The sequence below is a fragment of the Triticum urartu genome, chromosome 5A, assembly GCF_056163025.1.
Source record: "Triticum urartu cultivar PI428250 chromosome 5A, HENAU_Tu73, whole genome shotgun sequence".
In the NCBI taxonomy this organism is placed as follows: domain Eukaryota; kingdom Viridiplantae; phylum Streptophyta; class Magnoliopsida; order Poales; family Poaceae; genus Triticum; species Triticum urartu.
The window spans coordinates 87,150,228-87,175,330 of NC_141877.1; the positions used below are offsets into that span (position 1 = coordinate 87,150,228).

At 46.3% G+C, this 25,103-nt stretch overlaps 1 protein-coding gene across 1 annotated transcript; it reads left to right on the forward strand.

Moving 5' to 3' along the window:
• The first annotated feature begins 1,624 nt into the window (after nt 1-1,624).
• LOC147970419 (uncharacterized) lies at nt 1,625-24,570 on the forward strand. The gene is made up of 3 exons (XM_087523427.1): nt 1,625-1,864; nt 23,315-23,763; nt 23,910-24,570. The coding sequence occupies exons 1-3, from the start codon at nt 1,625-1,627 to the stop codon at nt 24,568-24,570; spliced, it is 1,350 nt and encodes a 449-aa protein (XP_087379553.1).
• Nucleotides 24,571-25,103: the final 533 nt, after the last annotated feature.

Below are 25,103 nucleotides of genomic sequence, written 5' to 3' on the forward strand. Positions count from 1 at the left end.
ACGTTTTTTTCGTTTCCGGGGAGGCACGGCCGTGACACTTGTGAAAGCACAACTGTGCCTCTTACGGAAGCAAAACCGCGACTCTTACTAAAGGAAAAAAACAAAAAACACGTTTTTTCGTTTCCGAGAGGCACGGACGTGACTCTCGCGAAAGCACAACCGTGCCTCTGGCGGAAGCAAAACTGTGACTCTCGTGAAAGAAAAAAAACAGAAAACGCATTTTTTCCCGTTTCCTAGAGGCACGGCCGTGACTCTCGCTAAAGCACAATCGTGCCTCTCACAAAAGCAAAACCGTGACTCTCGCGAAAGGAAAAAAACAGAAAACACGTTTTTCTCGTTTCCAAGAGGCACGGCCGTGACTCGCGAAAGCACACCCATGCCTCTCACGGAAGCAAAACCGTGACTCTCGCGAAAGGAAAAAAACAATAAACGCGTTTTTTCCGTTTCCGAGAGGTATGGTCGTGACTCTCGCGAAAGCAAAACCGTGCCTCTCGCAAAAGCAAAAACGTGACTCTCACGAAAGAAAGAAAAAAAGAAAACACGTTTTTTTGCGTAAAATTTTTATTTTTATCGAAAAGCTAAGGAAGACCGGTGGAAAACCAAAACGTCAAAAAAACCGAAAAGCGTTTAAAAAGCTTAAACGCGTGCGGGAAAAAATAAAAAAACCAAAGGGAGCGCCTACAACGCGACACGTGGCAAATGGCTGAGAGCGTGCCCAGTGTCGCTGATCGTTGCGAAGCTCCTGAAGGATCGCTCGTTAACTAGTTACCGAAAAAGGGTTCCCCCCGCTTTGTATTCCAAAGCAACCAACACCGAGTACAGATATCGCTGTGGCGAGCAGCACAACACACCAAAAGAAAAAAAAAGAAACAAATGCCAACCACAGCAGCTCGGCAAAGCGCGGATGACCCGCTACCGCGGCGCCCACCGGATTCAAATCACCACATATCGAGGCTCCGATCCGCCGCGTACCAAGCAGCACCTCCAAAAAAGGATGCGACACCGACGACACTGCTGCCCGGACGAGTCCTCAGGTTTCCCCGGGCACGCGGAGGAAGGTGGGGGTGGATACCACCGACACCCTCCAGGAAGGAATGGTAGCACCCGTAGGTGTCACCGCGTCGGGGCCGAAGCCGGCAGGGATTTCTCTCGCATTCCAACCCCCACCGCCCAACCGGACGGAACCGACCCGCCAAACTGTCGCCCACCACCATGCGCCAACGCAGTAGCGCCGCCACCCACGCCACCTCACTATGAACACCACCACGAGGCCAAGAGGACCGGAGAGAAGCTCATGACGACGGGAGCAGCAACACCGACGCCGAGCGGGAGGGAACCACCTCCACCGCCATCGTGCGGGAGGCCCGTGCCTCCGGCACCATCATGGTAGCCGTCCGGATGCGGCAGCGGGGCATGTCGGGCCACCCCTGGCCCAGCCAGGCCCGAGGTGGGCCCGTTAAGCCCCACCGGCCGCTATGCAGCAGGCCGGCGTCGGCGCCGCCGGCACCCAGCCACTCGTCGCATCTTCCCCGCCTCCCAGAAGCCACACCGGAGACCATCCCCGCCGACGGCCCGCCCAGGCCCAGATGGGACCCGAAGGGCCCACATATGGGCCGAGCGGACGATGCCAGATCCCGCCACCGCGCCGCCCAGCTGCTTTCCTGCATGCGCCACGAAACCCTGCCGCCACGCCAGACCTCCGCCGCCTAAATGCACCCCCGGGGCCGCTCCGCCCACGCCGGAGAGCGACCGGGAGGGGAAGGGCCAGGAGGCCGCTTCCACCAGCAGCCCCGGGACCAAGCCGGCCATGGGTGACGGCGACGGCGACGGGAAGGGAGGAGGGAGGAGGCCTGGCGCGCGGCCGGTCGCCCGCGGGGGGGAGGGGGGGGGGGGGGGGGGCGACACGGTCGTGATAGATCAAATCGCATCGTCTTAGACTATTTCCACTTGAATCCTTGAATCCTGTTGCCGGCTCCTTCCCATTGTCGCTTCCGGATGCCATGGCCTGGTGAAGCCTGTGCGATGGTGGCGTGGTGGTGGATGGCAGCTTCTATTTTTGGAGGCTGGCTGTGTGTAGAGCTGACGTGGTGGGCGACGCGCAATGGCCATCAGATCCTCAGACATCAACTATTGCGAGATGCTCTCCCTCGACCTAAATCGGCACATTGAGTCGTATGGTCATCCATTTCCCAATATGGGTGATTGGCGTCATCTCCCTGTGCCCGTGCGTGCTTAGAAGGATGCGTCCAGCCGCTCCAGGACATGCACAAGGCCACACCAGATGCGTTGCACCCTTGGATCTGTCGGCTGCTTCTGCTCCTGATCCGCCACGGTTAGACTGCCAGGCCACCTAGGCAGTGGTCAGTTATAGTGGTTGCCGATGACGGGCTACGCCAGTTGGCAGCGGCTTGCAGATCATCTGATGGTTTGGTTGGCAGCTGCTACAACACAATGCCAACAACGACGACTTGTTTGTGAAGAAAATATGCCCTAGAGGCAATAATAAAGTTATTATTTATTTTCTTATATCATGATAAATGTTTATTATTCATGCTAGAATTGTACTAACCGGAAACATGATACATGTGTGAATACATAGACAAACAGAGTGTCACTAGTATGCCTCTACTTGACTAGCTCGTTGATCAAAGATGGTTATGTTTCCTAGCCATAGACAAAGAGTTGTCATTTGATTAACGGGATCACATCATTAGGAGAATTATGTGATTGACTTGACCCATTCCGTTAGCTTAGCACTTGATCATTTAGTTTGTTGCTATTGCTTTCTTCATGACTTATACATGTTTCTATGACTATGAGATTATGCAACTCCCATTTACCGGAGGAACACTTTGTGTGCTACCAAACGTCACAACGTAACTGGGTGATTATAAAGGTGCTCTACAGGTGTCTCCAAAGGTACTTGTTGGGTTGGCGTATTTCGAGATTAGGATTTGTCACTCCGATTGTCGGAGAGGTATCTCTGGGCCCACTCGGTAATACACATCACTTAAGCCTTGCAAGCATTGCAATTAATGAGTTAGTTGCGGGATGATGTATTACGGAACGAGTAAAGAGACTTGCCGGTAACGATATTGAACTAGGTATTGAGATACCGATGATCGAATCTCGGGCAAGTAACATACCGATGACAGAGGGAATAACGTATGTTGTTATGCGGTTTGACCGATAAAGATCTTTGTAGAATATGTAGGAGCCAATATGAACATCCAGGTTCCGCTATTGGTTATTGACCGGAGACGTGTCTCAGTCATGTCTACATAGTTCTCGAACCCGTAGGGTCCGCACGCTTAAAGTTCGATGACCGTTATATTATGAGTTTATGGTTTTTTATGTACCAAAGGTAGTTCAGAGTCCCGAGTGAGATCAGGGACATGACGAGGAGTCTTGAAATGGTCGAGACGTAAAGATCGATATATTGGATGACTATATTCAGACATCGGAAAGGTTCTGAGTGATTCGGGTATTTTCGGAGTACCGGGGAGTTACGGGAATTCACCGGGAGAAGTATTGGGCCTTATTGGGCCATACGGGAATAGAGGAGAGAGGCCAAAAGGAAGGAGGTGCGCGCCCCCCTTCTGGTCCGAATTGGACAAGGGGTGCAGCCCCCTTTTCCTTTTTCCATCTCCCCCTCTTTCCTTCTCTCCTACTCCGGAAAGGAAAGGGGAATCCTACTAGGACTTGGTGTTGGGGAACGTAGTAATTTCAAAAAAAATCCTACGCGCATGCAAGATCATGGTGATGCATAGCAACGAGAGGGGAGAGTGTGATCTACGTACCCTTGTAGACCGACAGCGGAAGCGTTAGCACAACACGGTTGATGTAGTCGTACGTCTTCACGGCCCAACCGATCAAGCACCGAAACTACGGCACCTCCGAGTTTTAGCACGTGTTCAGCTCGATGACGATCCCCGGACTCCGATCCAGCAAAGTGTCGGGGAAGAGTTCCGTCAGCACGACGGCGTGGTGACGATCTTGATGTTCTAACGTCGCAGGGCTTCGCCTAAGCACCGCTAGAATATTATCGAGGATTATGGTGGAAGGGGGCACCGCACACGGCTAAGAAAACGATCGCGTGGATCAACTTGTGTATCTAGGGGTGCCCCCTGCCCCCGTATATAAAGGAGCAAGGGGAGGAGGCCGGTCGGCCCTATTGGCGCGCCAAGGAGGAGTCCTACTAGGAGGGGGAAAGGAAGTGGGGAGGGAGAAGGAAAAGGCCCCCCCTCTCCTAGTCCAATTCGGACCAGGGGGAGGAGGCGCGCGGCCCACCCTGGCTGCCCCCCTCTCTCTCCACTAAGGCCCATATGGCCCATTACTTCTCCCGGGGGGGTTCCGGTAACCCTCCGGCTCTCCGGTTCTCTCCGAAATCACCCGGAACACTTTCGGTGTCCGAATATAGGCGTCCAATATATCAATCTTTATGTCTCGACCATTTCGAGACTCCTCGTCATGTCCGTGATCACATCCGGGACTCCGAACAAACTTCGGTACATCAAAATGCATAAACTCATAATATAACTGTCATCGAAACCTTAAGCGTGCGGACCCTACGGGTTCGAGAACAATGTAGACATGACCGAGACATGTCTCCGGTCAATAACCAATAGCGGAACCTGGATGCTCATATTGGCTCCCAGATATTCTACGAAGATCTTTATCGGTCAGACCGCATAACAACATACGTTGTTCCCTTTGTCATCGGTATGTTACTTGCCCGAGATTCGATCGTCAGTATCTCAATACCTAGTTCAATCTCGTTACCGGCAAGTCTCTTTACTCGTTACGTAATACATCATCTCGCAACTAACTCATTAGTTGCAATGCTTGCAAGGCTTGTGTGATGTGCATTACCGAGAGGGCCCAGAGATACCTCTCCGACAATCAGAGTGACAAATCCTAATCTTGAAATACGCCAACCCAACATTTACCTTTGGAGACACCTGTAGAGCTCCTTTATAATCACCCAATTACGTTGTGACGTTTGGTAGCACACAAAGTGTTCCTCCGGCAAACGGTAGTTGCATAATCTCATAGTCATAGGAACATGTATAAGTCATGAAGAAAGCAATAGCAACATACTAAACGATCGGGTGCTAAGCTAATGGAATGGGTCATGTCAATCACATCATTCTCCTAATAATGTGATCCCGTTAATCAAATGACAACACATGTCTATGGTTAGGAAACACAACCATCTTTGATTAATGAGCTAGTCAAGTAGAGGCATATTAGTGACGTTTAGTTTGTCTATGTATTCACACAAGTATTATGTTTCCGGATAATACAATTCTAGCATGAATAATAAACATTTATCATGATATAAGGAAATAAAATAATAACATTATTATTGCCTCTAGGGCATATTTCCTTCAGTCTCCCACTTGCACTAGAGTCAATAATCTAGATTACACGGTAATGATTCTAACACCCATGGAGCTTTGGTGCTGATCATGTTTTGCTCGTGGAAGAGTCTTAGTCAACGGGTCTGCAACATTCAGATCCGTATGTATCTTGCAAATCTCTATGTCTCCCACCTGGACTAGATCCCGGATGGAATTGAAGCGTCTCTTGATGTGCTTGGTTCTCTTGTGAAATCTGGATTCCTTTGCCAAGGCAATTGCACCAGTATTGTTACAAAAGATTTTCATTGGACCCGATGCACTAGGTATGACACCTAGATCGGATATGAACTCCTTTATCCAGACTCCTTCGTTTGCTGCTTCCGAAGCAGCTATGTACTCCGCTTCACATGTAGATCCCGCCACAATGCTTTGTTTAGAACTGCACCAACTGACAGCTCCACCGTTTAATGTAAACACGTATCCGGTTTGCGATTTTGAATCGTCCGGATCAGTGTCGAAGCTTGCATCAACGTAACCATTTACGATGAGCTCTTTGTCACCTCCATATATGAGAAACATATCCTTAGTCCTTTTCAGGTATTTCAGGATGTTCTTGACCGCTGTCCAGTGATCCACTCCTGGATTACTTTGGTACCTCCCTACTAGACTTATAGCAAGACACACATCAGGTCTGGTACACAACATTGCATACATGATAGAGCCTATGGCTGAAGCATAGGGAACATCTTTCATTTTCTCTCTATCTTCTGCATTGGTCGGGCATTGAGTCTTACTCAATTTCACACCTTGTAACACAGGCAAGAATCCTTTCTTTGCATGATCCATTTTGAACCTTTTCAAAACTTTGTCAAGGTGTGTGCTTTGTGAAAGTCCAATTAAGCGTCTTGATCTGTCTCTATAGATCTTAATGCCCAATATGTAAGCAGCTTCACCGAGGTCTTTCATTGAAAAACTCTTATTCAAGTATCCCTTTATGCTATCCAGAAATTCTATATCATTTCCGATTAGTAATATGTCATCTACATATAATATCAGAAATGCTACAGAGCTCCCACTCACTTTCTTGTAAATACAGGCTTCTCCAAAAGTCTGTACAAAACCAAATGCTTTGATCACACTATCAAAGCGTTTATTCTAACTCCGAGAGGCTTGCACCAGTCCATAAATGGATCGCTGGAGCTTGCACACTTTGTTAGCTCCCTTTGGATCGACAAAACCTTCCGGCTGCATCATATACAACTCTTCTTCCACAAATCCATTCAGAAATGCAGTTTTGACATCCATCTGCCAAATTTCATAATCATAAAATGCGGCAATTGCTAACATGATTCGGACAGACTTAAGCATCGCTACAGGTTAGAAGGTATCATCGTAGTCAATCCCTTGAACTTGTCGAAAACCTTTTGCGACAAGTCGAGCTTTCTAGACAGTAACATTACCGTCAGCGTCAGTCTTCTTCTTAAAATTCCATTTATTCTCAATTGCTTGCCGATCATCGGGCAAGTCAACCAAAGTCCATAATTTGTTCTCATACATGGATCCCATCTCAGATTTCATGGCTTCAAGCCATTTTGCGGAATCTGGGCTCACCATCGCTTCTCCATAGTTCGTAGGTTCATCATGATATAGTAGCATGACTTCTAGAACAGGATTACTGTACCACTCTGGTGCGGATCTTACTCTGGTTGATCTACGAGGTTCAGTAGTATCTTGTTCTGAAGTTTCATGATCATCATCATTAGCTTCCTCACTAATTGGTGTAGGTGTCACAGAAACTGGTTTATGTGATGTACTACTTTCCAATATGGGAGCAGGTACAGTTACCTCATCAAGTTCTACTTTCCTCCCAGTCACTTCTTTCGAGAGAAACTCCTTCTCTAGAAAGTTTCCGAATTTAGCAACAAAAGTCTTGCCTTCGGATCTGTGATAGAAGTTGTATCCAATAGTTTCCTTTGGATATCCTATGAAGACACATTTCTCTGATTTGGGTTCGAGCTTATCAGGTTGAAGCTTTTTCACATAAGCATCGCAGCCCCAAACTTTCAGAAACGACAACTTTGGTTTCTTGCCAAACCACAGTTCATTAGGCGTCGTCTCAACGGATTTTCATGGTGCCCTATTTAACGTGAATGCAGCCATCTCTAGAGCATGACCCCAAAACGATAGTGGTAAATCAGTAAGAGACATCATAGATCGCACCATATCAAGTAAAGTACGATTACGACGTTCGGACACACCATTACGCTGTGGTGTTCCGGGTGGCGTGAGTTGCGAAACTATTCCGCATTATTTCAAATGTACACCAAACTCGTAACTCAAATATTCTCCTCCATGATCAGATCGTAGGAATTTTATTTTCTTGTTACGATGATTTTCAACTTCACTCTAAAATTCTTTGAACTTTTCAAACATTTCAGACTTATGTTTCATTAAGTAGATATACCCATATCTGCTTAAGTCATCTGTGAAGGTGAGAAAATAACGATATCCGCCACGAGCCTCAACATTCATCGGACCACATACATCTGTATGTATGATTTCCAACAAATCTGTTGCTCTCTCCATAGTACCGGAGAACGGCGTTTTTGTCATCTTACCCATAAGGCACGGTTCGCAAGTACCAAGCGATTCATAATCAAGTGGTTCCAAAAGTCCATCAGTATGGAGTTTCTTCATGCGCTTTACACCGATATGACCCAAACGGCAGTGCCACAAATAAGTTGCACTATCATTATCAACTCTGCATCTTCTGGCTTCAACATTATGAATATGTGTGTCACTACTATCGAGATTTAATAAGAATAGACCACTCTTTAAGGGTGCATGACCATAAAAGATATTACTCATATAAATAGAACAACCATTATTCTCTGATTTGAATGAATAACCGTCTCGCATCAAACAAGATCCAGATATAATGTTCATGCTTAACGCTGGCACCAAATAACAATTATTTAGGTCTAATACTAATCCCGAAGGTAGATGTAGAGGTAGTGTGCCGACCACGATCACATCGACTTTGGAACCATTTCCCACGCACATCGTCACCTCGTCCTTAGCCAATCTTCGCTTAATCCGTAGTCCCTGTTTCGAGTTGCAAATGTTAGCAACAAAACCAGTATCAAATACCCAGGGGCTACTGTGAGCATTAGTAAGGTACACATCAATAACATGTATATCACATATACCTTTGTTCACCTTGCCATCCTTCTTATCCGCCAAATACTTGGGGCAGTTCCGCTTCCAGTGACCAGTCTGCTTGTAGTAGAAGCACTCAGTTTCAGGCTTAGGTCCAGGTTTGGGTTTCTTCTCTTGAGTAGCAACTTGCTTTCTATTCTTTTTGAAGTTCCCCTTCTTCTTCCCTTTGCCCTTTTTCTTGAAACTAGTGGTCTTGTTGACCATCAACACTTGATGCTCCTTCTTGATTTCTACCTCCGCAGCTTTCAGCATTGCGAAGAGCTCGGGAATAGCCTTATTCATCCCTTGCATATTTAGTTCATCATGAAGCTCTTGTAGCTTGGTGGCAGTGATTGGAAAATTCTGTCAATGACGCAATCATGTGGAAGATTAACTCCCAATTGAATCAAGTGATTATTATACCCAGACATTTTGAGTATATGCTCACTGACAGAACTGTTCTCCTCCATCTTGCAGCTATAGAACTTATTGGAGACTCCATATCTCTCAATCCGGGAATTTGCTTGAAATATTAACTTCAACTCCTGGAACATCTCATATGCTCCATGACGTTCAAAACGTCGTTGAAGTCCCGATTCTAAGCCGTAAAGCATGGCACACTAAACTATCGAGTAGTCATCAGCTTTGCTCTGCCAGACGTTCATAACATCTGGTGTTGCTGCAGCAGCAGGCCTGGCACCCAGCGGTGCTTCCAGGACGTAATTCTTCTGTGCAGCAATGAGGATAATCCTCAAGTTACGGACCCAGTCCGTGTAATTGCTACCATCATCTTTCAACTTTGCTTTCTCAAGGAACGCATTAAAATTCAACGGAACAACAGCACGGGCCATCTATCTACAATCAAACATAAACAAGCAAGATACTATCAGGTACTAAGTTCATGATAAATTTAGGTTCAATTAATCATATTACTAAAGAACTCCCACTTAGATAGACATCCCTCTAATCCTCTAAGTGATTACGTGATCCAAATCAACTAAACCATGTCCGATCATCACGTGAGATGGAGTAGTTTCATTGGTGAACATCACTATGTTGATCATATCTACTATATGATTCACGCTCGACCTTTCGGTCTCCGTGTTCCGAGGCCATATCTGTATATGCTTGGCTCATCAAGTATAACCTAAGTATTCCGCATGTGCAACTGTTTTGCACCCGTTGTATTTGAACGTAGAGCCTATCACACCCGATCATCACGTGGTGTCTCAGCACGAAGAACTTTCGCAACGGTGCATACTCAGGGAGAACACTTCTTGATAATTAGTGAGAGATCATCTTAAAATGCTACCGTCAAACAAAGCAAGATAAGATGCATAAAAGATAAACATCACATGCAATCAATATAAGTGATATGATATGGCCATCATCATCTTGTGCTTGTGATCTCCATCTTCGAAGCACCGTCATGATCACCATCGTCACCGGCGCGACACCTTGATCACCATCGTAGCATCGTTGTCGTCTCGCCAATCTTATGCTTCCACGACTATCGCTACCGCTTAGTGATAAAGTAAAGCATTACAGCGCAATTGCATTGCATACAATAAAGCGACAACCATATGGCTCCTGCCAGTTGCCGATAACTTGGTTACAAAACATGATCATCTCATACAATAAAATTTAGCATCATGTCTTGACCATATCACATCACAACATGCCCCGCAAAAACAAGTTAGACGTCCTCTACTTTGTTGTTGCAAGTTTTACGTGGCTGCTACGGGCTTAAGCAAGAACCAATCTTACCTACGCATCAAAACCACAACGATAGTTTGTCAAGTTGGTGTTGTTTTAACCTTCGCAAGGACCGGGCGTAGCCACACTCGGTTCAACTAAAGTTGGAGAAACTGACACCCGCTAGCCACCTTTGTGAAAAGCACGTCGGGAGAACCAGTCTCACGTAAGCGTACGCGTAATGTCGGTCCGGGCCGCTTCGTCCAACAATACCGCCGAACCAAAGTGTGACATGCTGGTAAGTAGTATGACTTATATCACCCACAACTCACTTGTGTTCTACTCGTGCATATAACATCAACACATAAAACCTAGGCTCGGATGCCACTGTTGGGGAACGTAGTAATTTCAAAAAAAATCCTACGCACATGCAAGATCATGGTGATGCATAGCAACGAGAGGGGAGAGTGTGATCTACGTACCCTTGTAGACCGACAGCGGAAGCGTTAGCACAACACGGTTGATGTAGTGGTACGTCTTCACGGCCCGACCGATCAAGCACCGAAACTACGGCACCTCCGAGTTTTAGCACACGTTCAGCTCGATGACGATCCCCAGACTCCGATCCAGCAAAGTGTCCGGGAAGAGTTCCGTCAGCACGACGGCGTGGTGACGATCTTGATGTTCTACCATCGTAGGGCTTCGCCTAAGCACCGCTAGAATATTATCGAGGATTATGGTGGAAGGGGGCACCGCACACGGCTAAGAAAACGATCACGTGGATCAACTTGTGTATCTAGGGGTGCCCCTGCCCCCGTATATAAAGGAGCAAGGGGAGGAGGCCGGCCGGCCCTATTGGCGCGCCAAGGAGGAGTCCTCCTCCTAGTAGGAGTAGGACTCCTACTAGGAGGGGGAAAGGAAGTGGGGAGGGAGAAGGAAAGGGCCCCCCCTCTCCTAGTCCAATTCAGACCAGGGGGGAGGAGGCGCGCGGCCCACCCTGGCTGCCCCTCTCTCTCTCTCCACTAAGGCCCATATGGCCCATTACTTCTCCCGGGGGGGTTCCGGTAACCCTCCGGCTCTCCGGTTTTCTCCGAAATCACCCGGAACTCCGGTGTCCGAATATAGCCGTCCAATATATCAATCTTTATGTCTCGACCATTTCGAGACTCCTCGTCATGTCCATGATCACATCTGGGACTCCGAACTAACTTCGGTACATCAAAAACTCATAAACCCATATAACTGTCATCGAAACCTTAAGTGTGCGGACCCTACGGGTTCGAGAACAATGTAGACATGACCGAGACATGTCTCCGGTCAATAACCAATAGCGGAACCAGGATGCTCATATTGGCTCCCACATATTCTACGAAGATCTTTATCGGTCAGACTGCATAACAACATACATTGTTCCCTTTGTCATCGGTATGTTACTTGCCCGAGATTCGATCGTCGGTATCTCAATACCTAGTTCAATCTCGTTACCGGCAAGTCTCTTTACTCGTTACGTAATACATCATCTCGCAACTAACTCATTAGTTGCAATGCTTGCAAGGCTTGTGGGATGTGCATTACTGAGAGGGCCTAGAGATACCTCTCCGACAATCGGAGTGACAAATCCTAATCTCGAAATACGCCAACCCAACATTTACCTTTGGAGACACCTGTAGAGCTCCTTTATAATCACCCAATTACGTTGTGACGTTTGGTAGCACACAAAGTGTTCCTCCGGCAAACGGTAGTTGCATAATCTCATAGTCATAGGAACATGTATAAGTCATGAAGAAAGCAATAGCAACATACTAAACGATCGGGTGCTAAGCTAATGGAATGGGTCATGTCAATCACATCATTCTCCTAATAATGTGATCCCGTTAATCAAATGACAACACATGTCTATGGTTAGGAAACATAACCATCTTTGATTAATGAGCTAGTCAAGTAGAGGCATACTAGTGACGTTTAGTTTGTCTATGTATTCACACAAGTATTATGTTCTCGGATAATACAATTCTAGCATGAATAATAAACATTTATCATGATATAAGGAAATAAAATAATAACATTATTATTTCCTCTAGGGCATATTTCCTTCACCTGGGCGTCCTAGTAGGACTCCTCACACTTGGCGCGCCCCCTCTAGGGCCGGCCTCTCCCTCCCTCCTTTATATACGGGGGTAGGGGGCACCTCTAGAGACAACAATTGATCGCTTGGATCTTTTAGCTGTGTGCGGTGCCCCTCTCCACCATAGTCCACCTCGATAATATTGTAGCGGTGCTTAGGCGAAACCCTGCGATGGTAGAACATCAACATCGTCATCACGCCATCGTGCTGATGGAACTCTCCCTCAAAGCTCGGCTGGATCGGAGTTCGAGGGACGTCATCGAGTTGAACGTGTGCAAAACTCGGAGGTGCCGTGCGTTTGGTACTTGATCGGTCGGATCGTGAAGACGTACGACTACATCAACCGCGTAGTGCTAACGCTTCCGCTTTCAGTCTACGAGGGTACGTGGACACACTCTCCCCTCTCGTTACTATGCATCACCATGATCTTGCGTGTGTGTAGGAATTTTTTGAAATTACTACGTTCCCCAACAGTGGCATCCGAGCCTGGTTTTATGCGTTGATGTTATATGCACGAGTAGAACACAAGTGAGTTGTGGGCGATACAAGTCATACTGCTTACCAGCATGTCATACTTTGGTTCGGCGGTATTGTTGGATGAAGCAGCCCAGACCGACATTACGCGTACGCTTACGCGAGACTGGTTCTACCTACGTGCTTTGCACACAGGTGGCTGGCGGGTGTCAGTTTCTCCAACTTTAGTTGAACCGAGTGTGGCTACACCCGGTCCTTGAGAAGGTTAAAACAGCACTAACTTGATGAACTATCGTTGTGGTTTTGATGCGTAGGTAAGAACGGTTCATGCTCAGCCCGTAGCAGCCACGTAAAACTTGCAACAACAAAGTAGAGGATGTCTAACTTTTTTTTGCATGGCATGTTGTGATGTGATATGGTCAAGACATGATGCTATATTTTATTGTATGAGATGATCATGTTTTGTAACCGAGTTATCGGCAACTGGCAGGAGCCATATGGTTGTCGCTTTATTGTATGCAATGCAATCGCCCTGTAATGCTTTACTTTATCACTAAGCGGTAGCGATAGTCGTAGAAGCAATAGTTGGCGAGACGACAACGATGCTACGATGGAGATCAAGGTGTCACGCCGGTGACGATGGTGATCATGACGGTGCTTCGGAGATGGAGATCACAAGCACAAGATGATGATGGCCATATCATATCACTTATATTGATTGCATGTGATGTTTATCTTTTATGCATCTTATTTTCTTTGATTGACGGTAGCATTATAAGATGATCTGTCACTAAATTTCAAGATAAACGTGTTCTCCCTGAGTATGCACCGTTGCCAAAGTTCGTCGTGCCCAGACACCACGTGATGATCGGGTGTGATAAGCTCTACGTCCATCTACAATGGGTGCAAGCCAGTTTTCCACACGCAGAATACTCAGGTTAAACTTAACGAGCCTACCATATGCAGATATGGCCTCGGAACACTGAGACCGAAAGGTCGAGCGTGAATCATATAGTAGATATGATCAACATAGTGATGTTCACCATAGAAAACTACTCCATTTCACGTGATGATCGGTTATTGTTTAGTTGATTTGGATCACGTGATCACTTAGATGATTAGAGGGATGTCTATCTAAGTGGGAGTTCTTAAGTAATATGATTAATTGAACTTTAATTTATCATGAACTTAGTCCTGGTAGTATTAGCATATCTATGTTGTAGATCAATAGCCCGCGTTTAGCTCCTCTATTTTATTTTTTATATGTTCCTAGAGAAAACTAAGTTGAAAGATGTTAGTAGCAATGATGCAGATTGGATCCGTGATCTGAGGATTATCCTCATTGCTGCACAGAAGAATTATGTCCTTGATGCACCGGTAGGTGACAGACCTATTGCAGGAGCAGATGCAAACGTTATGAACGTTTGGCTAGCTCAATATGATGACTACTTGATAGTTTAGTGCACCATGCTTAACAGCTTAGAATCGGGACTTCAAAGACATTTTGAGAGTCATGGATCATATGAGATGTTCCAGGAATTGAAGTTAATATTTAAAGCAAATACCCGAGTTGAGAGATATGAAGTCTCCAACAAGTTCTATAACTAAAAGATGGAGGAGAATAGCTCAAGCAGTGAGCATGTGTTCAGATTGTCTGGGTACTACAATCGCTTGAATCAAGTGGGAGTTAATCTTCCAGATAAAATAGTGATTGACAGAATTCTCTAGTCACCATCACCAAGTTAGTAGAACTTCGTAATGAACTATAGTATGCAAGGGATGACGAAAACGATTCCCGAGCTTTTCATGATGATGAAATCGATGAAGGCAGAAATCAAGAAAGAGCATCAAGTGTTGATGATTAACAAGACACTAGTTTCAAGAAAAGGGCAAAGGGAAGAAAGGGAACTTCAAGAAGAACGGCAAGCAAGTTGCTTCTCAAGTGAAGAAGCCCAAGTCTGGACCTAAGCCTGAGACTAAGTGCTTCTACTACAAAGGGACTGGTCACTGGAAGCAGAACTGCCCCAAGTATTTGGTGGATAAGAAGGATGGCAAAGTGAACAATGCTATATTTGATATACATGTTATTGATGTGTACTTTACTAGTGTTTATAGCAACCCCTCGGTATTTGATACTGGTTCAGTTGCTAAGAGTAGTAACTCCAAACGGGAGTTGCAGAATGAACAGAGACTAGTTAAGGGTGAAGTGACGATGTGTGTTGGAAGTGGTTCCAAGATTGATATGATCATCATCGCACACTCCCTATACTTTCGAGATTAGTGTTAAACCTAAATAGATGTTATTTGGTGTTTGCATTGAGCATGAATATGATTTGATCATGTTTATTGCAAAACGGTTATTCATTTAAGTTAGAGAATAATTGTTGTTTTGTTTACATGAACAAAACCTTCTACGGTCATACACCCAATGAAAATGGTTCGTTGGATCTCGATCGTAGTGATACACATATTCATAATATTGAAGCCAAAAGATGCAAAATTAATAATGATAGTGCAACTTATTTGTGGCATTGCCGTTTAGGTCATATTGGTGTAAAGCGCATGAAGAAACTCTGTGCTGATGGGCTTTTGGAATCACTTTATTATGAATCATTTTGATGCTTGCGAACCATGCCTCATGGGCAATATGACTAAGACTCCGTTCTTTGGAACAATGGAGCAAGCAACTGACTTGTTGGAAATAATACATACTGATGTATGCAGTCCGATGAGTGTTGAGGCTCGCGGCGGGTTCGTTATTTTCTGACCTTCACAGATGATTTGAGCAGATATGTGTATATCTACTTGATGAAACATAAGTCTGAAACATTTGAAAAGTTCAAAGAACTTCAGAGTGAAGTGGAAAATCATCGTGACAAGAAAATAAAGTTTCTATGTCTGATCGCAGAGACAAATATTTGAGTTACGAGTTTGATCTTCAATTAAAACAATATGGAATAGTTTCACAAAATCGTGCCACCTGGAACACCACAATATAATGGTGTGTTCAAACGTCATAACCGTACTATTATTGGATATAGTGCAATCTATGATGTTTCTTACCAATTAATCACTATAGTTTTGCGGTTATGCATTAGAGACAACTGCATTCACGTTAAAAAGGGCACCATCTAAATCCGTTGAGACGACACCGTATGAACTATGGTTTGGCAAGAAACCAAAGTTGTCGTTTCTTAAAGTTTGGGGTTGCAATGCTTATAAGAAAAAGTTTCATCCTGATAAGTTCAAACCCAAATCGGAGAAATGTTTCTTCATAGGATACCCAAAGGAGACAGTTGGGTACACCTTCTATCACAGATCCGAAGGCAAGACATTCGTTGATGAGAATGGATCCTTTCTAGAGGAGTTTCTCTCGAAAGAAGTGGGTGGGAGGAAAGTAGAACTTGATGAGGTAACTGTACCTGCTCCCTTATTGGAAAGTAGATCATCACAGAAATCTCTTTCTGTGACTCCTACACCAATTAGTGAGGAAGCTAATGATGATTATCATGTAACTTCAGATCAAGTTACTACCGAACCTCGTAGGTCAATCAGAGTGAAATCCGCACCAGAGTAGTACAGTAATCCTGTTCTGGAGGTCATGTTAATTGACCATGACGAACCTACGAACTATGAGGAAGCGATGATGAGCCTAGATTCCGCAAAATGGCTTGAGGCCATGAAATCTGAGATTGGAACCATGTATGAGAACAAAGTATGGACTTTTATTGACTTGCCCGTTGATCGGTGAGTCATTAAGAATAAATGGATCTTCAAGAGGAAGACGGACACTGATAGTAGTGTTACTATCTACAAAGCTCGAATTGTCGCAAAGTGTTTTCGACAAGTTCAAGGTGTTGACTACAATGAGATTTTCTCACTCGTATCGATGCTTAAAAGTCTGTCCGGATCATGTTAGAAGTTGCCACATTTTATGAAATCTGGCAAATGGATGTTAAAGTTGTATTCCTTCATGGATTTCTTAAAAAGAAGAGTTGTATATGATGCAACCAGAAGGTTTTGTCGACCCTAAAGGTGCTAACAAAGTGAGCAAGCTCCAGCGATCCATCTATGGACTGGTGCAAGCATCTCGGAGTTGGAATATATGCTTTGATAAAGTGATCAAAGTATATGGTTTTATACAGACTTGCGGTGAAGCTTGTATTTACAAGAAAGTGAGTGGGAGCACTACAACGTTTCTGATAAGTATATGTGAATGACATATTGTTGATCGGAAAGAATGTAGAATTTTCTGGAAAGCATAAAGGAGTTCTTTTAAAGAAAGACCTCGATGAAGCTGCTTACACATTGAGCATCAAGATCTATACAGATAGATCAAGACGCTTGATAAGTTATTTCAATGAGTACATACCTTGACAAGATTTTGAAGTAGTTCAAAATGGAACAGTCAAAGAAGGAGTTCTTGCCTGTGTTGCAAGGTGTGAAGTTGAGTAAAGACTCAAAATCCGACCACAGCAGAAAATAGAAAGAGGATGATAAGTCATTCCCTATGCCTCACTCATAGGTTCTATAAAGTATGCTATGTTGTTTACCAGTCCTATTGTATACCTTAGCATCTTTCTGGCAAGGGAGTACAATAGTGATCTAGGAGTAGATCACTGGACAACGGTCAAAATTATCCTTAGAGGACTAAGGAAATATTTCTCGGTTATGAAGGTGATAAAAGAGTTCATCGTAAAGAGTTACGTCCATGCATGCTTTTTACATCGATCTAGATGACTCTAAGTCTCAATCTGGATACATATTGAAAGTGGGAGCAATTAGCTAGAGTAGCTCCGTGCAGAGCATTGTAGACATAGAAATTTGCGAAATACATATAGATCTGAATGTTACAGACCTGTAGACTAAACTTATCTCACAAGAAAAACATGATCACTGAGGGAGTCCTGGATTAGGGGGTATCCGGACAGCTGGACTATATCCTTTGGCCGGACTGTTGGACTATGAAGATACAAGATTGAAGACTTCGTCCCGTGTCCGGATGGGACTCTCTTTGGCGTGGAAGGCAAGCTTGGCAATACGGATATGTAGATCTCCTTCTCTGTAACCGACTCTGTGTAACCCTAGCCCCCTCCGGTGTCTATATAAACCGGAGGGTTTTAGTCCGTAGGACAACAGACAATCATACCATAGGCTAGCTTCTAGGGTTTAGCCTCTTCGATCTCGTGGTAGATCAACTCTTGTACTACTCATATTATCAAGAACAATCAAGCAGGACGTAGGGTATTACCTCCATCAAGAGGGGCCGAACCTGGGTAAAACATCGTGTCCCCTGCCTCCTGTTACCATCCGCCTTAGACGCATAGTTCGGGACCCCCTACCCGAGATCCGTCGGTTTTGACACCGACATTGGTGCTTTCATTGAGAGTTCCGCTGTGTCGTCACCGTAAGGAAGGATGCCTCGTCTTGTCGTTAAAAACAACATTACCACCGGGGGAGCCCTGGCTGTCGGCCAAACTCTCCGGCTAGGCAGTTTCATCATGACCGCCCGTTCGGCTGCTGCACCGACGATGACTTCTCGAGTCATCGAAAACAGCCTCCACGTCGGCTCGGAATTCGCCGAGCAGATGGATCCAATGGAGCTCTATTCCCTAAACGAACTCTTGGATCGCATCACCGCCTTGGAAGTTGCTACGGACTATGATCGGATTGGGCTTAAACCCGATCAAAGGGAGATTAACTCTCCACCGGTCACCCATCATATTGCGATGGTGGAGGAACAATGCGGCGATTCTCCCTCTATCTTGAGGACTAACTATGTCCGGATTCCTGAGCTCTCTGAGCCGGATACCCGTTTACGGGAGGACATCACCCAAGCCCTGAACCTAGAGTCAGGCAGCGGGCCAGACTTATCGGGCAACATCTCGAAACCTGAACTTCCAAGATTGGAAACTCCTCGGCCCCTGGGTCTCAGATCGGGTAAGGGTTCGGACTCAAATCCACCCACCCACCCAAGCATAGACGATCTTTCCCACATCAGGCAAGAGCCCCAGGAAATAGTACATCACTATTGGGCCAGATTCCTCCTTGTGATGAACAAGGTTAAGGACTGTCGCGAGGAAGACGCAGTCTCATTTTTCTGCAATAATTGCACGGACAAGGGAATCCTTAACGCCATAAGTCGCCATGACATATCACGCTTCGCTGACTTGGCGTCCATCGTACGAAAGTATTGTGCGATGGAAAGCGCCTGGAAAACCGAAACGAAATTTTGGGATAATCCTGCTCCGAATATACACCCAGTCCGAAGCAAAAGGGTGCACTATCATAAGACACCCAAGTTAATTACAAAGAAGCAAAAACCCTTTACAGGGCGTGGAACCGTATTGGAGGGATGGCTCAACGGACCCTGCAAAATTCATAGTACAGCGGATACCATACCAACACACAGCCTTAGAGCATGTTGGGTACTCCGGCAGGTGGCCAAAAGTGATGAGGATCTTCTCATCCCAGATGCCACAGAGCACCATCCCGGGGATAACAATACAGTATTCACAGTCTTCGATACCTTCACATCAAATAATAGGCACAAGCGAACACTCCGCAGCCTTGCCGTTCTGCCACATGGCAGCAATAAATCCATGGAGTGACACGGCTATTACCTTCAATGCCAGTGACAAACCCAAATTCCGAATAGCCCGAGCACCAGCCGCACTGGTCCTCAGTCCAATTGTGGACGGCTTTCGACTCACCAAAGTACTCATGGACGGCGGCAGTGGATTAAACCTCATTTATGAGGAAACTCTTCAAAAAATGGAAATAGACTGGAACCGCATTGAGCGAAGCAGCACCACCTTCAGAGGAATCATCCCCAGTCAGGAAGCACACTGTGCTGGGAAAATCACACTAGATGTGCTATTCGGCACGCCGGAGAACTATAGGTCCGAAGAAATTACATTCCAAGTGGCCCCGTTCAGTAGCGGATACCACGCCCTTTGGGTGTTAATCACATAGCGATGTGAACTAGATTATAGACTCTAGTAAACCCTTTGGGTATTAGTCACATGGAGATGTGAACTAATCACATAAAGATGTGAACTAGATTATTGACTCTAGTGCAAGTGGGAGACTGAAGGAAATATGCCCTAGAGGCAATAATAAAGTTATTATTTATTTCCTTATATCATGATAAATGTTTATTATTCATGCTAGAATTGTATTAACCGGAAACATGATACATGTGTGAATACATAGACAAACAGAGTGTCACTAGTATGCCTCTACTTGACTAGCTCGTTGATCAAAGATGGTTATGTTTCCTAGCCATAGACAAAGAGTTGTCATTTGATTAACGGGATCACATCATTAGGAGAATGATGTGATTGACTTGACCCATTGCGTTAGCTTAGCACTTGATCGTTTAGTTTGTTGCTATTGCTTTCTTCATGACTTATACATGTTCCTACGACTATGAGATTATGCAACTCCCGTTTACCAAAGGAACACTTTGTGTGCTACCAAACGTCACAACGTAACTGGGTGATTATAAAGGTGCTCTACAGGTGTCTCCGAAGGTACTTGTTGGGTTGGCGTATTTCGAGATTAGGATTTGTCACTCCGATTGTCGGAGAGGTATCTCTGGGCCCACTCGGTAATACACATTACTTAAGCCTTGCAAGCATTGCAACTAATGAGTTAGTTGCGGGATGATGTATTAAGGAATGAGTAAAGAGACTTGCCGGTAACGAGATTGAACTAGGTATTGAGATACCGACGATCGAATCTCGGGCAAGTAACATACCGATGACAAAGGGAACAACGTATGTTGTTATGCGGTTTGACCAATAAAGATCTGCATAGAATATGTAGGAGCAATATGAACATCCAGGTTCCGCTATTGGTTATTGACCGGAGACGTGTCTCGGTCATGTCTACATAGTTCTCGAACCCGTAGGGTCCGCACGCTTAAAGTTCGATGACCGTTATATTATGAGTTTATGGTTTTTGATGTACCGAAGGTAGTTCGGAGTCCCGGATAAGATCGGGGACATGACGAGGAGTCTCGAAATGGTCGAGACGTAAAGATCGATATATTGGATGACTATATTCGGACATCGGAAAGGTTCCGAGTGATTCGGGTATTTTCGGAGTACCAGGGAGTTATGGGAATTCACCGGGAGAAGTATTGGGCCTTATTGGGCCATACGGGAATAGAGGAGAGAGGCCAAAAGGAAGGAGGCGCGCGCCCCCCTTTTGGTCCGAATTGGACATAGGGTGCAGCCCCCTTTTCCTTTTTCCCTCCCCCTCTTTCCTTCTCTCCTACTCCAGAAAGGAAAGGGGAATCCTACTAGGACTTGGGAGTCCTAGTAGGACTCCCCACACTTGGCGCGCCCCCTCTAAGGCCGGCCTCTCCCTCCCTCCTTCATATACGGGGGCAGGGGGCACCTCTAGAGACAACAATTGATCTCTTGGACCTTTTAGCCGTGTGTGGTGCCCCTCTCCACCATAGTCCACCTCGATAATATCGCAGCGGTGCTTAGGCGAAGCCCTGCGACGGTAGAACATCAACATCGTCACCACGCCGTCGTGCTGACGGAACTCTCCCTCAAAGCTCGGCTGGATCGGAGTTCGAGGGACGTCATCGAGTTGGACGTGTGCAGAACTCGGAGGTGCCGTGCGTTCGGTACTTGATCGGTCGGATCGTGAAGACGTACGACTACATCAATCGCGTTGTGCTAACGCTTCCGCTTTTGGTCTACGAGGGTACGTGGACACACTCTCCCCTCTCATTGCTATGCATCACCATGATCTCTGCGTGTGCGTGCGAAATTTTTGAAATTACTACGTTCCCCAACAGTTTGAAGAGGTGTGGCTATGAGCAGGATCGGTACAACCATTTGAAGGGCATTATTTGCCAGATCTGGCTTCTCCAGCTCCGGTCGCTGTACCGGCAATGGTGACTGCACTGAATTATGTTGGTCAACCCACTATAGATTGTAGTGGCCAAATTTTCGTGAGAGTTCATCTCTCCAGATCTGGCGGTTGTCTTTGGCGATTTGATGCAACAACAGACATCGACTTGATGTAGAGGGTATGGTAGTGCAGCAGCGGCGACGGTTTCCTAACCAACGCACGTAGCTGTTGGGTTTGTGAAAAAGTGGTGGTGACAACACATATTGACTTCGACGAACTCCAGGATGAAAACCTAGGTCTAACTCAAGTTGGTTAACTGGCAATGGCGATGTTTTGCATCGTCACTTTGTTGAAGGCATTGCTCGTATATGCTCATGATTGTTCTTCAGGTGAAAATCTAGAATGTAGCCTTTAATGGTTGGATCTAGTAAGGGCGGCACTTGAGCGACGCTCCCTTCCTGAAGATTTTGCTATTGAAAAACCTCATTGTCCTTTGTGGTGTCATGAGATGATTGGTGCGGATATGGCCATAGCTATAGTTTGTCGATGGTGGTTTTGGTTAGTTCGGCTTTTTTCTCGCTTGCGCATGACTATGGTCTTCTATGACTTTGCTATCTGCCGACATGTTTTCTGTGCGTGTGCGTTAGTGTTGACTGTGTGCATCCTAATTATGCAGATGTCGGATGTGTGCTCATCGTATTTGTATCCTCTTGATGCTTCATTTTGAGTCAATAAAATCCACTCTGTCGAAAAATACTACCACTAGGGTCCTGAGAGCTACTGGTTCAGACATGGATATAGAGAGCGGCCCTAAGTCCTAACAAGTATGATCATCAAGACTATCTCTGGCAATAGTAGCACAGTTGTGGGACACAAGCACACAGCCGTCTGGCCAAGCATTCTAGTTTTTAGGACCTGTCTTGAACAGTTCGACAACCTCAACCATAGCAGCAAAGCAGAGAGAGTATCTAGTGATACGGGAGGCTAGATGCTCCAATGATACGAGATGACGCGAGTCATTGGATATGAAATCCAAAGGTTAGAGGATAGGCTACTGAAAATTTTCAAAAAAGACCTCTAGAAATTTGATATTCATGCACAAGTCCAGGAGCTCATCCTGTGGCCCTTGGATTTCAGATCCAACAACCCACATTGTCTCATATCATGGGAGCATGTAACCTTTGGTATCACCTGATACTTTCTCCAACAAAGCAATGCTTGGTCCTCCGAAGTACTCCGTACTATGGGAGGGGCAATAGGAGAGCTCCGTATTCCCATGCCTCACAAGCTCACAATACTCCCATGCAATAGAGAAAGTCGTGTCTCATTGCCCAATAATCTGTTGCAACACTTCCTCTACTTGGACTGCTCTTTTATAGACTGCAGATTCTTGATTGATCTCTTTGACTTTCTGGAAGAAAACCGTGTCCTCTCCTCAGGTGAGGCCGCCCTCCGGCGTGACGCGCGGCTCGCCCTCGCCGCGTCGATCCAGCGGTAGTGCGCGCACTGGCGCCAGCGAGGGAAACGCTGGGCGGTGTGTGAGGGTGATGAGAACACACGGTTCTTTCACGCCTCGGCTACGCAGCAGCGCCGCCGCAACTCCATCAGCGTCCTGGAAGTTGAAGGTGTTCGGGCGGTGGATCATGCGGGGAAGGCCGCGGCGCTGCTGGCCTTCTACTCTGCGCTACTGGGCCGTCCCAGGGAGCCGGTGTGGCGCTTTGACCTGGCGGACCTCTATGCCCAGGCTCCTCGAGTCGATGGCGCGAAGGTGGTGGCCCAGTTCGATCTGGCTGAGATCAAAACGGCTATCGACAAGCTCGATCGTTCGAGCGCGCCAGGCCCCGATGGGCTTGGCCCCGCCTTCTACCAGGCGGCGTGGGGGTGGCCACCGATCTTCTCCGGCTATTCAACGAATTCCATGCCGGCGCCGCTCGGTTGGATGGGATCAACCAAGCCTACGTCGCCCTGCTCCCCAAAGGAGTTGGCGTGCCGACCCCCGCCTCCTTCCGCCCGGTCTCGCTGCAAAATGGCGATGTAAAGATCCTGTGCAGAGGGCTCACATCGAGGCTACAGCAACAAATCGCCCTCTTGATCGATGAGGACCAATCTGGCTTTGTGCGGGGGTGAAGCATCTCCGAGAATTTTGTCTATGCCATCGAGCTCGTACAGTGTTGTCACAGGTGGGCGGCGCTCGTGGTGGTTCTTAAGCTCGACTACGCCAAAGCTTTCGACTCCATCAACTGGGAGAGCCTGCGCACGATCATGATGGTGCGGGGGTTCCCGTCTCGGTGGTGTGACTGGATTGATGCTCTCTTCCACTCCTCGAGCTCGGTCGTTCTGCTCAATCACGTGTTGGGGCGATGGTTCCAGGTGAAATGCGGGCTCCGGCAGGGGGACCCCATTTCCCCCTACCTCTTCCTCATCGTCGCTGACGTCCTCCAGCAGCTCATTCGTCAGGATGATGTGCTGCGGCACCCTCTACTGCCTGAGGCACCTGCGGTTGTGCTTCATTATGCCGATGACACGCTGATAATCATGCATGTGTGCGCGGATGGTGCCGCTCGCCTGCAGCAAATCCTCGACCAGTTCACCGACGCCACGGGACTGATGATCAACTTCTCCAAAAGTACCTTGGTACCGATGCATATGGAGGGCGAGGTGCTGGAGCGGGTGGTGACCGCCCTTGGCTGTGCCACGGGCACGTTCCCGCAAACTTACCTTGGCCTCCCGCTGTCATGGGACAAACTATGCTTCACAGATTTCCTGCCCATGATTGCGAAGGTGGACAAGTACCTAGCTGGATGGGCGGCGCGCCTTCTTCTTGAAGGAAATATGCCCTAGAGGCAATAATAAAGTTATTATTTATTTCCTTATATCATGATAAATGTTTATTATTCATGCTACAATTGTATTAACCAGAAACATAATACATGTGTGAATACATAGACAAACAGAGTGTCACTAGTATGCCTCTACTTGACTAGCTCGTTAATCGAAGATGGTTATGTTTCCTAACCATAAACAAAAGAGTTGTTATTTGATTAACGGGATCACATCATTAGGAGAATGATGTGATTGACATGACCCATTCCATTAGCTTAGCACCCGATCGTTTAGTATGTTGCTATTGCTTTCTTCATGACTTATACATGTTCCTATGACTATGAGATTATGCAACTCCCATTTGCCGGAGGAACACTTTGTGTGCTACCAAACGTCACAACGTAACTGGGTGATTATAAAGGAGCTCTACAGGTGTCTCCAAAGGTACATGTTGGGTTGGTGTATTTCGAGATTAGGATTTGTCACTCCGTTTGTCAGAGAGGTATCTCTGGGCCCTCTCAGTAATGCACATCACATAAGCCTTGCAAGCA